We start from the raw sequence: 17,342 nt of genomic DNA, 5'->3' as shown, positions 1-17,342 counted from the left end.
TTGCTCATGGTTAAAGATGAGTTGCACCCACCTGAGTTCATGGGTATCTTTATACTAATTTTTTAATTAAGGACTTTTGATCAATAATTTTTTCAAATATTTAATAGAAAAGTTACTAAAGCTAGAGATAAATAACTTCTTCGAATTAAAAACTTAAAATCGTCACCCATGATATACTCTGCCGAATAATTAAATGGATCAAAGTTTGTAATATACATGTACGACAAATCCTATGAGCAGATTAGCATTGGATTCTTGATGTCATTGTAAGGGTCAATTTTAATCATTCCAATTTTTCTAAGCTTATAAATATGACATTATGTTGTTGGCCGGAATGAATTATGTGGATGGTAGCTCTCTTGTAATATCTTTTATATTGTATCGTGATGATGTCATTTGCAATTAAAAATTAATAATAATATCAACAGTGGTTATCAATATAATTATTGTTAATATAAAATATAAAATCTACAATAAATAAAATTACTCATAAATCGTCAAGAGCTTGTCCTATTTTTTAGCTAGGCACCAAACTTCCCAAACTATGTCTATTTTGAATGCAGTATAATTTTCTTTTGTCGCATTAGAATATGAAGTTCTAACTTTTGTTAAAAATGCTGAATCTGATCAAGACAAAATTATTCTTGTCAGAAAATAAAATAGCGAAGAGGGGATGGAGCGTCTGAACCGGGTCGGTTCCAATTTGAATTATTGAAACTGTACGGGTCAAATAATTGAAGTTAAGGTAGGGTCTAAACTGCTAAACTTTAATCAGGGTGCACAACAAATAGCACCACCTGGGGCTAGAGAGAAAAAAAAGAAAAAAAACAGAGAAAACCGAAGAACTCAAAGATTAGGGCTAAGAAGACACTCTTCTGTATAGTTTTAACTTTTAAGTCACAATATATATTAGGATGATGTAATTTCGCATATTTTTAGAAGTCTTTCCGCAACATATTTCAAAGGTCAAGGAATAAAAGAAATTAACGATATCGCAATAAATATAATATCAGTTAATAATTAAATGGGTTAATATAATTTTTAGTCCTTCAAATGTACACTCATTTTGGTTTTAGTTCCTCAAATTTCAAACTATAGATTTTGATTCCTCAAGTTTTTTTCATTTAAAATATTAATTCCTATAATTTAATAAAACTTGGATCATTTTACCCTTTTAAAGACCAAAAACTTATGGTTTGAAACTTGAAGAGCCAAAACCAAAATGAGGCAAATTTGAGGGGTCAAAAATTATATTAATCCTAATTACATCGTAATTAAATTCTTGATTTAATTTATATTTTAATTAGAAAAATCTCAATTAAAATAACTTAGCACATAAGGGCAGACTCAAGTCCAGTAATTCTCATTTCTCTTCTCTCAAAAAAAAAAAAAATCTTTATGTTACTTTGTTTTGTTAATCATCTCATAGATTTGTCTTGGAAGAGTTATTTAAGCAAATTCTATTTGCTTAACTTTAAAAGTTTAAAGGGAAACCATCGGTACCCAAGATAAATATTGTTGTATTTTTAATCTGCTAAAAAATTAAAACAAAAATATTTGCAGACTTTTTTTTCCTTCTTTTTTGGAAGGGCTTAGCTTGTCTTCCTTTTCAGCACCAAAAGGTTGAGAGAAATCAAATGGCTCAACTTTCACCTGTCAGACACTACTTTCCCTTGGAGCTAAGCTCCCTGCTCTTAGCACTTTCATGCTTCATCGTCACCGTCCTGTTTTTGTTCACTCTCAGAACTAGAACAAGTAAATCCAAGTTGAATCTGAATCGGATTCCGTCGCCACCAAAACTACCCATAATCGGAAATCTTCATCAGATGGGCTCCCTTCCACACCGTTCTTTTCGAACTCTCTCCGAAAAATATGGACCTATTATGTTTTTACAGTTGGGTCAGATTCCAACTGTGGTGGTTTCTTCCGCAGAATTGGCCTCCGAAATTATGAAAACCCATGACCTTGCCTTCGCTGATCGACCTCAGGGTATTGGTCCTACGCTCTTACTCTATGGATGTAATGACATTGGCTTTGGGAACTACGATGAAAAGTGGAGACAGAAGAAGAAAATCTGTGTCAATGAATTTCTTAGCCTGAGAAGGGTTCAATCCTTCAAGAACGTCAGAGAAGAAGAAGCTCGGGAGTTAGTGAATAAGATCCGTGCTTTGTGCTCGACAGGTGCGGGTTCTGTGAATTTGACTGACTTGCTTATTGCTTCATCAAATAATATCGTGTCTAAGTGTGCTCTTGGGGATCAGTTTAACACTGAGGCAAATACGAGGATCGGAGAGCTAGCGAGAAAGGTGATGATCAACCTTTTGGCTTTCAGTGTGGGAGATTATTTCCCTTCATTTCGATGGGTTGATGTTCTCACTGGTCTGGTACCGAGGTTAAAGGCCATCTTTAGAGAGTTAGATGATTTCTTTGAAAGCGTCATTGAAGAACACAGGAGCATGATGAAGAAGACAAGGGATGACCAATTCTCCATTAGGAAAAACTTGCTCGATATTCTCCTTCAACTCCTAGACGACGGCATGCTGGGCGATAGTTTCTCCCAAAACGATCTCAAATCCATCCTAATGGTTGGTCTCTCTCTTTCTGTCTCTTCTTGTTTTATTCTGATATTCTATTCCAAGTCAAAGCCCCTTTGGATGATTCTCCAGGTATTCAAATCCTGGGGTTGTGTATTAACGGAACGAATGATTCGTTGTGATAGATTAAAAATTCTTGATATATATATATATATTGTAGGATATGTTTGTGGGAGGAAGCGACTCAAGTTCAGCAACAATGGAGTGGGCCATGGCGGAGCTGGTGATGAATCCAACGAAAATGCAGAAAGCCCAGGAAGAGGTAAGACGCATAGTGGGGAACAAGTCAAAGATCGAGGACGAAGACATAAATCAAATGAATTACTTGAAATGTGTGGTCAAAGAAATTCTGAGATTGCATCCAGCCGCGACTCTCTTCCCCCTCGATTATCCAGATCAAGTGTGAATCTCGGAGGGTACAGTATTCCGGCTAAAACAACGCTGTACATAAACGCTTGGGCAATTCAAAGAGATTCTGAGTTCTGGGAAAGACCTGAAGAGTTCATTCCTGAGAGATTTGAGAAGAACGATGTTGAATTCAAAGGGCAAAACTTCCATTTCATACCGTTTGGTTCAGGAAGAAGAGGATGTCCTGGAATGATATTTGGGGTTGCCGCTGTGGAATCCATTCTAGCTAATCTCTTGTACTGGTTTGACTGGAAGCTGCCTACTGTAAATGGCGTCACTGTTCAACACATAGACATGGAGGAGACGTTCGGGCTGGTTGCGAGTAAAAAAGCACCTCTCTATCTTCAACCAATACCTCACTATTAATTAATTCAGAACCATATATATGAATGAGATGACCATGTTGAGTGTTTTTTTATGTTATGACTTGTCATCGAAGATTGTGCTAATATTTAGAAATGACGTAAAATATATATATATCATATATCTGTTTGTACGTATACATGAAGTTGAAGTTTGCGTGCAGGAGACTCTGAGACGCTACTTGTAATTGTTCAATAAAAAAGTTAATTGGACAAATGTCTCATTCTCAGGTTGATTATATTGATATCTAATGGGATAATATAATATCACTTGGGTGGTGTTTGGAAACAGGAAAGAGCAACCTCAATTTCCCTTTATGAACAACTTGGCAATTACTATTCTTGACAAGGTATAGATATTATTCTTAGATAAAAATTTGCCTCGAAATTAAAAATATACGGAGAAGAAGATTAATTTCCCAAGAAAATGTAACCATAAAGTTGTTATTATTTTCATATTTCATTGCAAAATAACAAGAATGGTAAGCCAAATGATAAGAGTGATAAGCGAAATAACAATTTTGTAGTTGAGTTTTTCATGAAATTAAGTTTCATAAAAAGTTGACATTATTTCCAAGAGTTAAGGACTTAAATATGAAGTAAAAGATTTGAAGAGAAAAAGGAAAGTTTATATTAGAAAATGCCGTAAGAATCTCAGAACACTCACTAGCCAATAGACCAATGGAGAATCTCCAAGTTAGGATGTTAATATTTGATGATCTATTCATGTGGCCAATGACCTATTTATAGCTGAATTACATAGATAAAATATTTAAACAAAGTTTGGAAATTAATGATAATAGAAGGGTAAAATATAATCCTACTTGAGTGGATAATGCCACTCATTTCTCAATTGAAAGCAACAGGATAATTCAAAGCAATTCAAAATAGAATCAACTCATAATCCCTTGATTTTCTTTGGCACATTTCCTTGGATAAGTCAGCAACAGCTTATGGGTCCTAACAATATTTCACTATCAAATGACAAAAGTGGTAAGCCAAATGACAAGAGAAGTAAGCCAAAAAAACAAGTTTAATAAGCAAAATTACAAGTTTGACAATGGGTTTCTTATTAACTTTAGAATATTCAATAGATCTACCTTGTTACCATTTAGAACTAATAAATATAAAATGTTAATATTGTTTGCCTATAAACAAAAGACTAACATTTCCAGAACTTCATGTCATATTGCTATCATCATAATAACAAGTCTGCAGTTACAGCATTATTGGGCAAAATTGCAACAATAGTAAATCAAATAACAAAAAATCAAAGGTGTTTTGACAACAACTAGTTTCTGCAATTAGCCATTTGAATATGAAAGATTGGTAGAAAATCAGGTTTGAAAAATACTATGAAGCTACAAGCAAAAGATAGGAAAATCACGTTTGAATTCAATATAATTTTATTCCATCAGCTCAATCATTTACATATGAAAATTTAAACTAACAACCTTTTCGATTACCAAGTTGACATTAGAATTTTATAACTTCAACATTCAAAATGATAACATTCTGATTCACTCCCTTTACTACAGCCCCTAAAACTTCATACTCAAATTAACAACTATTATCTCCTTCTATTTTCCCTCTCACACTTTGCCATTCCTCACATCGTAACCCCTCTCCATCGTAAACAAACCCACAGATATCATACATGAATAATCAGATTAGAAAAACAAAAATATCTCACCTTAAACTAACTACAACCTCCTCCAACTAACATCTTTCATCATCAACTTCACCTCTCACTCCTTCCCAAAATATAACACCCAGTGACTAATAATGGAACTCACAAAATTGAAGAACAATATCACATTGCTTGGTCTCAGATGGAAGAAGAGAAGGAGAGTGTAGTTAGAAACATTACTCACTTGATTCTCAGGCTTAGAAGCTACAAAACATGTCGTCCCTTCCTTCTCTTACGGCTCTCACCATGAAATTTTTTATGGTTGCCTTCATAAACGGTTTTCAATAACAAAGGGGCATTTTAGTCTTTTTATACATGATTTGCTAATTGCGATTTAAGACCCGGTCCTTCCAAGCAATTAAACTTATTTAAGTACCCATTTCGTCATTTTGCTAATTCAAGAGTCTTTTATTGCAATTTTTCCAAAATAGTTGGCTGACATGTGGGATTAAAAATGTTTGGGTTGTAGTATATCTCTACACAAATAAACTCGTGCTCCTAGAGCACCCAAGAATTTCTCGTGAGGAGGAAGCTAGTGTTAACTAATAGTGTGCACGTAGTGATGACAAGGAATCAAACTCAGCTGCTGACTCTCTCTATATATATCGCATAATGATTGATGACTCGAGTTTAGAGAGAAAAAGTTAAGAAGAATTAAGCAAGAAAAAGGTTAATAATCCGAACAAATGCATGTAAATCAATCTATTCATGTTAAATAGGATAGCCCAATAACTCTAATGAATGCAGATTAACCCGCACAACTAATTACAACAATAAAAAGGGATGGTGTTAACCTAAATAGAAAAGAATAAGGGATTATCCTAACTATGAAATCCCAAAACAGTTCACATGTACACACACACAAACACGCACAGGGTTAAAATTAGAATAACATTCTCTCTTAATATATATAGTTAAAGTTTCATACAAATTGATACAATAAAATATGTTAATATCAGAATATGACCAATAATGTATTTTTATTATTTTTTATTTCATAACAACTTTCAGCATTTTCTTCCACATCTCATAATAATTTTGTTCAACGAATAATTAATAGGCATCCATTCACATGGTTTCTAGCCATATTATAGACATTGCTCATATATTTTATTGGGAAATTTGGTTGAAAGTCTCTGATTGAAAACGTAACCAGCTAAAATGGCCTAAATTAATTTAAGTGAGTACAACTATAATCTGTGAATCCAACTTTTCTTCCGGTACGTGCAAGATATCATCAATGATGTGCAATAATCATTAATGTGAAAGTTATTTACACACAGCAGAAGATATGTTACACAAAACCAAAAAAAAAAATTTACACTCATGAATTACAATTGCACGTGCTCAAAATAGATCCATTTAGTCAATTAAGTTTTCAAATATGAATTTTTTTTACCAAATTTTCCTATTTTATTTGAATGATTATGACAAAATACCAGTATTTCAATCATTATGGCAAGACATTATTTTTCTTGCAATAGTAGTATTGACAACATGACAAATTTCTCCTGTCCCATGTCCTTATCATAATGACTTCCCTCATATTTCATTATATTGCATGTTTTATTTAAATCGTTAATTTTTCCACCCAGTATTTCTAATTAAATATAAGACTTCCGCTCTAATAAACCAAACTCCCCTAACTAATAATTTTTGTTAAAAGTAACTTTGATATTGTATAAGAAATGACTAATTGTAATTAATATTATATATAGTCCTTTGCAGGATTTTGCGTATGGCATTGGATTCTTAAGATATATATGATCTAAAATTTTTGTTATTTACGTATGAAACTAGATTAGATGTGCCTCTAGTTATTTACCTGATTCGTTGATTCTATTGGGTTAGAGTGTGTTGTCGCTTGTGAATGAGTCTGTGCTTTAAATTAATTAATCCATACACACACACAAACAAATATATTCTTACAATATTAATTTGGTGAGTCGCCTTAGTTGACTCGCTTCCCAGCTTGATATCATTATTGACATATTCAATTTCATTATGGACAACCCAAGGTTCAATAATTGAATCAAGCATTGCATTTATATGGTCAGCTGATGGTTAAGATTAAGCGTTTGAAATTAAGAATATATATAACATATTAAAAGGTTACCTTAATCGAAGGTAATCGATGCATGAGATTAATTAAATTATGGATGAAAAGTGGGTAGGTGGTTGAAATTAAGAATAGATAAAAGCAATGCATAGGATAGGAGGCAGTGCGGCATTGCAAACAAAAACTTGTGTATTTTGATAAAAAAAAAAAAATAGATACACAACTTTGAATAAATGTGTTAAAAACTTAAAATTATGAAATTAAAATTTTTTAATTAAACAAGATTGAAACTATGAATATACAAGTATTAAAATTCTGTTTTAGGACAGAAGTATTTAAAAAAGTTTTAAAAATAACATTTCTGTTATAGAGGCCTTTTTTGGTCCAAATCTTATCAGCAAAATTAGGTTGTTGGGTTCTTACCCATCTCTAAAGAGGGCGGGCTCCTTATACCACTCTAATATTTATTATTTATTATTTGTAAGAGTTTCTTATATACTAAAAAGAGCAGTAAATAGATAAAAAAAATATTTTTATTGTTATTAAAGAGGTGTAGAAAAAAAAAAGTGATAAATAATAGTATACTTTCTCTCACTCATTCGTTCTCTCTTTACTTTTACTATAGTAGAATTAAAAATGAAACACTAAAAAGGATATAATTGACAAAAATAAAGAACCACAATTTCCTCTTATAAATAACAAATAATCACCCGAGTGATATTTTATATGCATTTGTAATTTTTTTTATTAAATTATAAAATGATAGTACAATTTAATATTTTTATATTTTTTTAACAAATAAAAATTACGTCAAAAAATGTTGGCATCTTTCAAATTTTTAGGCCGCCGGAATTTTGATCTAACGGGGGCTCCCACTGCCTAGATTAGGTGCCCTTTATGTCAGCCTTCTTGAGCCACTGACATTCCTCCGCGCACATGGCAAACAGTTTAATGATTTCAATAATATTGTATTTTTAAAAATAGACAATAATATAATATACAAAAAGATATTTGAAAAAGAATAAATACAAATACTGATATAGAAACTATAGGAATATTTTTGTCTACTCTTATCGTATTGAGGTTATTAATTTTTTACATAAGGGTTGTGATCCTACACACCCCTTCAAAGACCTCGATGAAGCTAGATTTTTTTTTTTTTAGGAATCGGCAGGTGACAATTAACCACACTTAAGAGAAAATAATTCTATAGCTGATCATTTTGTCAAGTTATCATGTAGGATAGAAGGGAATTATTGTATCTTTAATCATATTTTATCTTTCTTAATATGAGATGGACGTTGATGAAAAAAGCCCTCTTTTTCTGTTTGTAACCTTGACTTTGTTCTTTTGTGATTAATAGATATACAGTTTCTATTAAAAAAAAGAATAAAGACAAAATGAAATATAAATTTTGTATATAATCATAACTAGATATTTTTCCCTCGATCGTTCAATACGAGAGAAATGATAACCAAATCAAGAGGTTAGTAAAAAAAAACATTATAGTTATCTTTCTTGCATTTCAATAGACAAGTATTGAAAGGAATAAAAACAAAGGAACTCGCGCGGTTTCATGATTAAAAACATGCAGGAAAAATTAAAAATATGAAAATAATGCATGAAATGAAACTGCAAAGAATTAGCATATTTATATGTATCATTTATAAGCTATAAACTGTATGATCCTCTCTATACTATTGATATTTTATAAAGGTATTAATAATTTTTTAGTATTTTATAAATACACCAACATAAAAAGTTATAATTCGTTAGATCTCAGTGTGTTGGAATTTTACCATGAAATTGACCGTGAAGAGCCGTAGGAACGTAACTGGTGGTTCTCAAATGAAATGAAAAATTACCGCTAAATAGTTATGTTATTCTTTTGTGAATTATACTATTTTTTTTAGGTCTGATTTTCTTACATTCTAAAAAAAAAAAAAAGGGAACAGAAAAATGAGACTTGGATATTAAAATCCCCATCTGGTCATTTAAATAATGAAACTTTTCCTTTGAGCATAGATGACTAAATTGGGATTTTGAAGTATGCTTAAAATGACCTAATTGCCATTTAATTTAGAAAAAAAAAAACCATGAAGCACCTTCACCAGTTAGGGAGGCCAGCGGAGTTTAGGTGGGCTGCCAATCTTCGAAGCCCGGTTGCCAAAGCTTTGGCGGCTAGCAACTATTTTGTTAGGAATTTTTTCAAGTCCAGTAACATGATTAAGATGTTCTTATTAACAAGTTCGGTATAATAGTTAACAACGAGTTTTTCAAAAAATTCAAAAAGTAGCATTTTTATAACTTCAGTAATGTATTTAACAAGTCATATAATTATATTAACAACTCTTATAATACTATTAATAACTCTTATAACAAATCATATAATGATATTAACGACTCTCATAATCATAATGAATGTCTAATAAATGAGAAAATTTTTGTTATACAATCTTCACTTGGAGCTAATATTAAAAATATCAAGCTTTATAGGAATATTTTATTACTAGCATTATGAGAGTTGTTAATATTATTATATGACTTGTTAACTTGTTATTGAAGTTGTAAAAATGTAATTTTTTGAATTTTTTGAAAAACCTTTTGTTAATTACCAAACTTGTTAATAGTGTTAACAAGACTTGAAAAATTTCCTATTTATGCTACATAACTAATCTCTCAAAGTAAACAAAAAACAAAAAACTCTCTGATCACATGATTAATGGCATTATAAGAGTTGTTTATAGTTACATGACTTGTTAACCACTTTACTATAAAGTTGTAAAAATGCTACTTTTTAAATTTTTTAAAAAGCCTATTGTTAACTGTTATACTAAACTTGTAGTAGCTTTAAAGAACTCATTAATCACGTTATTAGATTTGAAAACATCCAAAAATGAAAATAGTTGCAGGTGATCGGTCGTTGGCTTGGCGCAACAGCTGGTGGTTCACCTAAAGTTCAACAGCCTATATCGAGACCATAGCTCCGGCTATCAACTAGTTAGTGAGAGTGCTTGATGGTTTTTTTTTTTTCCAAAAAGAATAAAGGACAATTTGATTTTTTAGCAAATTTTAAAATTTCAATTTTTTCATATATGCTCAAAAGAAAATTTTTATTATTCAAGTGACCAAATGGTAATTTCAATATTCAAATGTCATTTTTCTATCTTTTTTCTTTTTATATATTTTTATTAATATTAAAATTTTGTATTGGCATATTGAAACACTGACTGAACCGTTTAGCAAGTTAAGTGTGAAAAGGTCTGCCAGCTAATTTCATCAAATAAAATACAGTGAGTCAAACCACCCAAAGATTTTGGATAAGATTTGGGTTAATTCCACTAGTGTCAATCTTGTCCTGACATGCATTATGTCTGAATGAAAACCACATAAAAATGTCAACTTGATTATACATACTCTTTCATTTAAAAAGTAATGAAATAATATTATTTTTTAAAAAAAAAATTAGCTTAAATAATCTAAAATGAAAATAATTTTTTAAGTATTATTTTTTCAAAAAAATAATTTTTTTAACAAATTATTGGCCAAAAATTTTAAATTTAAATTATTAAAATTGTATCTAAATGATACAGATGTCACCATGATGATAAGTATCATGGTTTGATAACTGCAACATGAGTATTGAAACTGGATCTCAATCTGTTCTAATTCTTTTTGATCAAGATCTATTAATTATCAAGTTAAGTAAGCCAACATGAAGGTTAAGTGAGAAGCCAACAATCAGGTCAAGAAAGAAAAAAAGAGTTTGTTCGGTTGGTAAGAAATTAGTTTATAATTCACAATTCACAATGTCATAAGTTCAAATCTTGTTGCCAATGTGATGATCTTGTTGGTAAGTAATATATAAATATCTTTATAAATGTTCTTTAAACTTGAAAAAATGTCCTGTCTCTGATAAGCCCTTAAAATTCAACTTATCTAAATTTATTTTACATTCCGAAAATATATATCAAGAGTGCAAGATCACATGATCAGCTTGACAATTTTGGATATTTTGGCATAATCACATGATGAGTTGACACTTGACAATTTTGGTTATTTTGGCAATTTTTGAACTGATCTCTATATTATTTTGTTAATGGAATGCATTACGTAATAGTATACTAATACAAACAAAACGCCTCGATCGGTACTAATAATGACATTACAACCAGAAAAATTAAAGGAACTAATTAAAAGATTAATATAATCTTTTTTCTCTCTTTTTTTTTTTACCAGAGAAATGTAATCTTAATATTACTAGCCACACACTCCAACAAGCCAGGCGGACATGATATGGTTGGTCTCTAGAAGAATCGAATAATCCATGACCGATTTTAGTAAGAACTCACTAAATTAAATCAAGACGCTGTCCTGGTTTTAGGGATGTTTAGATTATCACATAATTTTATACAAAATAAATAAGTTAGATGGGTTTTATCTAATAAATTCAGTTACAAGTGTTTTTTTTAAAATCTTAATTATGAGAAATTATCTAGTGTATTGCCTTTTGAATTTTAAATATCATTAATTGAAATAACTGGTTAAAACTTAAAAATCATGCAAAAAGAATTTTTGAAAACCTGTGCAATGAAATTTGAAAACTTGCGATCTCGTGATGAAACTTAAATACTCAATACACTATTACCCATCCCTTCATAAATATCACTATCGTCGACTTCCCAACACTAAAAGTTGTGAGAGAAATCACGATGGCTCTCTTCTCACTCGTCAAACACTACTTTCCCTTGGAGTTAAACGCCCCGCTCTTATCTTTTTCATGCCTCGTCATCCTTGTCCTGTTTTTGTTCAATCTCAGAACTAGAACCAGCAAATCCAAGTCCAATCTGGATCTGCCTCCATCCCCACCGAAGCTACCCATCATCGGAAATCTTCATCAGCTAGGCTTATTACCGCATCGCTCTTTTCGAACCCTCTCCGAAAAATACGGACCTTTAATGTTCTTACATTTGGGTCAGGCTCCAGCTGTGGTGGTTTCTTCTGCAGAGTTGGCCCGCGAATTTATGAAAACCTATGACCTTACCATCGCAGACCGACCCCAAGGTATCTGTCCTAAGATCTTGCTCTATGGATGTACTGACGTTGGCTTTGGGAGCTACGGTAGTGAAAATTGGAGACAGAAGAAGAAAGTCTGTGTCAACGAACTTCTTAATCTGAGAAGGGTTCAATCCTTCAACAGCGTCAGAGAAGAAGAATCCGGGAATTTGGCGAATAAGATACGTGATTTGTGTTCCAGCGGTGCAGATTCTGTAAATTTGAGTGAGCTGCTGATTGCTACATCGAATGATATCGTGTGTAAGTGTGTTCTTGGGGATAAGTTCAACACGGATGCGAACACAAGGATTGGAGAGCTAGCGAGGAAGGTGATGATTAACCTGATGGCCTTCAGTGTGGGAGATTATTTCCCTTCATTTCGTTGGGTTGATTCTGTCACTGGTCTCCTTCCGAGGTTGAAGGCCATATTTCGAGAGTTAGATGATTTCTTTGAAAGCGTCATTGAAGAACGCAAGACCATGATGAAGAAGAGAAGCAATGACCAATCCTCCAATAGGAAAAGCTTGCTTGATATTCTCCTTCAATTCCAGGACGACGGCATTGTTGACTATAGTTTCTCCAAAAACGACATCAAATCTATCCTGATGGTCTCTCTCTCTCTCTCTCAAACACACACACACACACTCTCTCTTTAATCCTCCCAGATATAAGCTTAAGGTTTGATAAGTGAGAAATTTTTTAGGCTTTCGGCATTCTGCAGCAAATTAAATTTAGAAAGCTAATAATTAACATTATGTGTGGTGTAAGCCAGGTTTTTTCTAAAATGAACTGAAAGGAAAAACAAGTAGAGTTGTTGTTTTGGCTTTTTTAACATTACATTACACAAAATGTTATTTTTTTTCTTTTTTTTACAAAATTCTTTGATATTAAAATATAATAACATGATAATTAATATATCTTTATCAGATAATTTGATTTTAAATTATATGATTATGTTAATGTAAATATGGTTTTTCATTATGATATTTAATTTGATTTTAATCAAGATATATTTTGTTACAACAAAAAGGATATTTTAGTCATTCATATATTTACTTATTTTCTTTCCTTTCTATTTTCTCTTGTCCATCCAAACATGAAAAGTGATAATATTTTCTTTCTAATTTTCTCTTCTTTTCATTTTTTCTCCTCTCATTTTCTTTCCTCTTAACTTTTCTTCTCATCCAAACAGAGGTTAATCACACATGGATAGGATTCTTTCCTACATTTTATATTCGTCTTGTTGTTGTTGTTCTTCTAATATCTATCCAAATTAAAGCAAGTTTCAATTACTCTCAGGGAATGATGAATTAAATATTTCTGATACTGTATACATATAGGATATGTTTGTGGGAGGGAGCGACACAAGTTCAGCAGCAATGGAGTGGGCCATGGCGGAGCTGATGATGAATCCAACGAAAATGCGGAAAGCCCAGGAAGAGGTAAGGCGCGTAGTCGGGAACAAGTCAAAGGTAGAAGACGAAGACATAAGTCAAATGAATTACTTGAAACATGTGGTCAAAGAAGTTCTGAGATTGCATCCACCAACGGCTATGATTCCTCCTCGATTAACAAGATCAAGATTGAACGTCAGAGGGTACACTATTCCAGCTCAAACAACAGTGTTCATAAACGCATGGGCAATTCAAAGGGATGCTGAGTTCTGGGAAAGACCTGAAGAGTTCATTCCTGAGAGATTTGAGAAGAACGACGTTGAATTCAAAGGACAAGACTTCCATTTCATACCGTTTGGTTCAGGAAGAAGAGGTTGTCCTGGAATGATGTTTGGGGTTGCTGCTATGGAATCCATGCTCGCTAATCTCTTGTACTGGTTTGACTGGAAGCTTCCTACTGTGAATGGTGTCACTGTTCACATAGATATGGAGGAGACGTTTGGGCTAACTGTCAGCAAAAAAGTGCCACTTTATCTCAAGCCAATTCCCTGCTGTTAATTCAGAAACCATATATATATAAATATATATATATATATCTCCTAGTTAAAAGCTTGATGAATGCTCCATTATGTTTGAGTGTGTTTTTTGTTGCGCTGTGAAATAGACAAGAGATATGTATGGTTGGAGTTTGGTTGTACGACGTTGAGACTGTGATTCTGCAATTGCACTGTTGTTGAATAATTAAAAAGTAGTGGATTGAACTTGGTTGAAGGTAGGGGCGTTATTTCCATAAAAAGAAAAATATAAGTTTGAGCCTTGAGAAGTGTATTTGTTGGTATTTGTTAGGAGAACTATTCCCTAACCGCTTCAGACTCCAAAAAAATTAATTTCAAGTTCAATATGTTTTGGGATGCCCTTGTTTCACCTCAAAAAAAGAAAAGTAGGAGATTGATTATTCTTACCAAAGAAAAAGGGTTGCGGATTGATTGGTGGGTGAGATCGATCAAAACGCCGTTCAATTGTTCAAATGCATCATTCTCAGATTGATTATCTTCTTATAAAATTGAAGGACCAGATGGAATTGGCGGTTGCGGCATGAAAGAGCAAACTTTTTTTCCCCCCAAATGTTACATGTGGGATTGAATTCGCCAACTCCCATCAGCAACGTGAATTCCCATGTACTCTCTCCGATTTTAAATATAAAACCTATTTTGTAGTATAATTTATACTACAAAATGAGTTTTACATTTAGGACCGGAACAGTGTAAGCAACTATTGGTTGTTGATGTTGACAAGGTCATCAACATTTTTGATAAAACTGATTGATGGCAAAAGATGATTTTGATTAGTGACCATGCCCACTTCAGATTTACGGTCTGAGAAGGTTTGCTTATTCATTTTCTATATTGGAAATGGATGGTCATGGAAAGTTTGGGTGTGTTGGTGGGGCTTATATGTGCCCCCCCGCCTTGGTGATGGGTCCTCCAACCTTTTTGCTTTGTTGGGATAAGATCTATGGAGCTCCAATATAATTCTAATAATACCTTCTATACTTAATATAAGGCCTATTAAGTTGATTAATTCAGAAAAATTGAGAAAGTTAAGTTAGTTTTTTGTCTTTCTAAAATTATCCTTATTAATCATGTATATTTAAATTACAAATTGATAGTAACTTCTTAACAAAAACAACTATTATAGGAATTATTTAAGGACAAAAATAGATAAATATTAGAGACAAAATGAATTAGGATCTTATATTTACAATCAAACTAAAAGTCAAACTAGTTTTTATATTAAAGATTGTAAGTAGTATCTTATTTTAAATGAGAAAACTTGATGCTTCGACTGGTAATGCATTTTATCATCGTATGCAACAAACACATCACTTGAATATATTTTTTAAATACATAGTTGTGAGTTTCGAATCTTACATTAAAAAAAAGAAATATGATGACTGTTATGAGTCATGATGAAGGAGTGAAGGGAAGGTTTCAGAAAGAGGTGGCTGGGAGTGCCGGGGTGATGAAGGAGTGAAGATGATGACGTTGATGTAGCATATTACTGATGGAATATTACGTGGCACTATATTTTACGTGTCAATGCCATCTTAATATAATTAGATCAACTAAATAACAGTCAAAATAAACCTTACCAACAAGTGAGACGATATTGCTTCAGCAAAATCTTCAAATGAAAACTGTGAGGACAAAAATGCACCTAAACCCAATTTAAAAGCAAGACGAGGGAGAATTCTTGAGCATTTTTCGCTGTACATGTGTCTTTTTCTGGTTCATTCTTATCCATCTCTGTAATCAATCAGAAATATGGAAGTGACAGATATTTTTACCCCTGCTGTCGTTCTTGCCCTGTGCATTTATCTTTGTCTTCTGAACGTAAACACGGGGATATGATTGACATGAACCATTAAACGAAGTTGAAGACTTGAAGGATTATTTTTAAGATATTTTAAAAAATTTAAATAACATTCCAAAATAAAATTCCAAAATGAACTAAATTAAAATACAAATATCATATCATTCAAAAATAAATTAAACCACACACAAAATGAAAATGGGAAAAATATATTAATTAAGGGTTAACAGCATATTTAGTCTTATAAAATTTGATCTTATTTTGATTTTAGTTCCTAAAATTTAAAATCATTAGTTTTTTTTTCTAAAATTTGATTAAGTTTTGGTTTTACTTCTTGAAATTTAAAACTAGTGATATTGGACCCTAAAATTTAATTTAATTTTTGTTTATATTCTTATTTCAAGAATCAAAATTACTTGCTTGAAATTTTAGAAATCAAAATCAAAATCAAAATCAAATTAAATTTCAAAGAACAAAACCACATGTTTCAAATTTTATGGGCTAAAATCAAAACCAAATTAACTTTTAGGGACTGCTATTAACCCATTAATTAATCTACCCAGTTATATTAATATTGATTTGTAAATATCATTTAAACTATTCTATCTTATTTTATTATTTGCATTAAACTAACTCTTGGCATGAGGCCAGAATTTTTTTCTTTTTTTAGAAATATGTGTTAATTTATATCAATAATGCGATGCCCTATAAAGAAACGCGTGCTTATGCCCATGTCAGTGTCAGGATCTCTTTGCTTACAGATAATGATCGATGAATTAATGAGACTAATTATTGATTTAGGTTGATCTTCTATAATTAGCTATTTGTGTGGAGTGAGTTGACTAAAAATGACGAAATAAAATTATGTATAAAGTTGATTTTTTATGTAAATGTATTTTAGCTTGGTTGCATATTTGTAGTATACGATATATAATTAATTTCAAATCACACAGAACCTGCAATTAGAAGAGCTGCCGACATGCATGGGAGAAATTCCTACAGATTAAAATAGTACTAAAATGATTAGATAATCTTTTGTAGTTTTTCAAAAAAAAAAAGTTAAAAAGAAATAATCTTGGGTGGCCCCTGCCACTGGGTTCGAAATTGGGACGCGTTTCATTCCCATGCACTTATGAACGGACACGGGACATCATTGAACCAATCACTTTTTTTAGTGGCAGATGGTTGGCCGTATTATAATTGATCAAATCGATGAGCCCCCAAGTAATGTGGATTCATTCAAAATTAGCAAAAAAATATGAATATTAAGAGAATCCCCATATATGCTGCATGCGAGTGCGACAAAGCGAAAACCCAGACAAATTGATCGCCGCATTTAATATTGGCCGTATTTTTTTTCCCCCAACAATATTGGCTGTATTATTCTTAATATATTTGCAAGTATTC

General features: G+C 32.0%; 1 protein-coding gene and 1 pseudogene across 1 annotated transcript; both read left to right on the top strand.

The window, feature by feature from the left end:
* Window positions 1-1,618: 1,618 nt before the first annotated feature.
* On the top strand, window positions 1,619-3,391 carry LOC114723165 (cytochrome P450 71A1-like; annotated as a pseudogene).
* Window positions 3,392-11,821: 8,430 nt separating this feature from the next.
* On the top strand, window positions 11,822-14,323 carry LOC114723158 (cytochrome P450 71A1-like). Its single transcript, XM_028909314.1, has 2 exons — window positions 11,822-12,776; window positions 13,509-14,323. The coding sequence occupies exons 1-2, from the start codon at window positions 11,826-11,828 to the stop codon at window positions 14,118-14,120; spliced, it is 1,563 nt and encodes a 520-aa protein (XP_028765147.1). The 5' UTR covers window positions 11,822-11,825; the 3' UTR covers window positions 14,121-14,323.
* The last annotated feature ends 3,019 nt before the right edge of the window (window positions 14,324-17,342 follow it).

The sequence above is a fragment of the Neltuma alba genome, unplaced genomic scaffold (assembly GCF_004799145.2).
Source record: "Neltuma alba isolate B1F8T4 unplaced genomic scaffold, ASM479914v2 tig00012124_pilon, whole genome shotgun sequence".
In the NCBI taxonomy this organism is placed as follows: domain Eukaryota; kingdom Viridiplantae; phylum Streptophyta; class Magnoliopsida; order Fabales; family Fabaceae; genus Neltuma; species Neltuma alba.
This window is presented reverse-complemented; position numbering and strand designations above follow the sequence as displayed.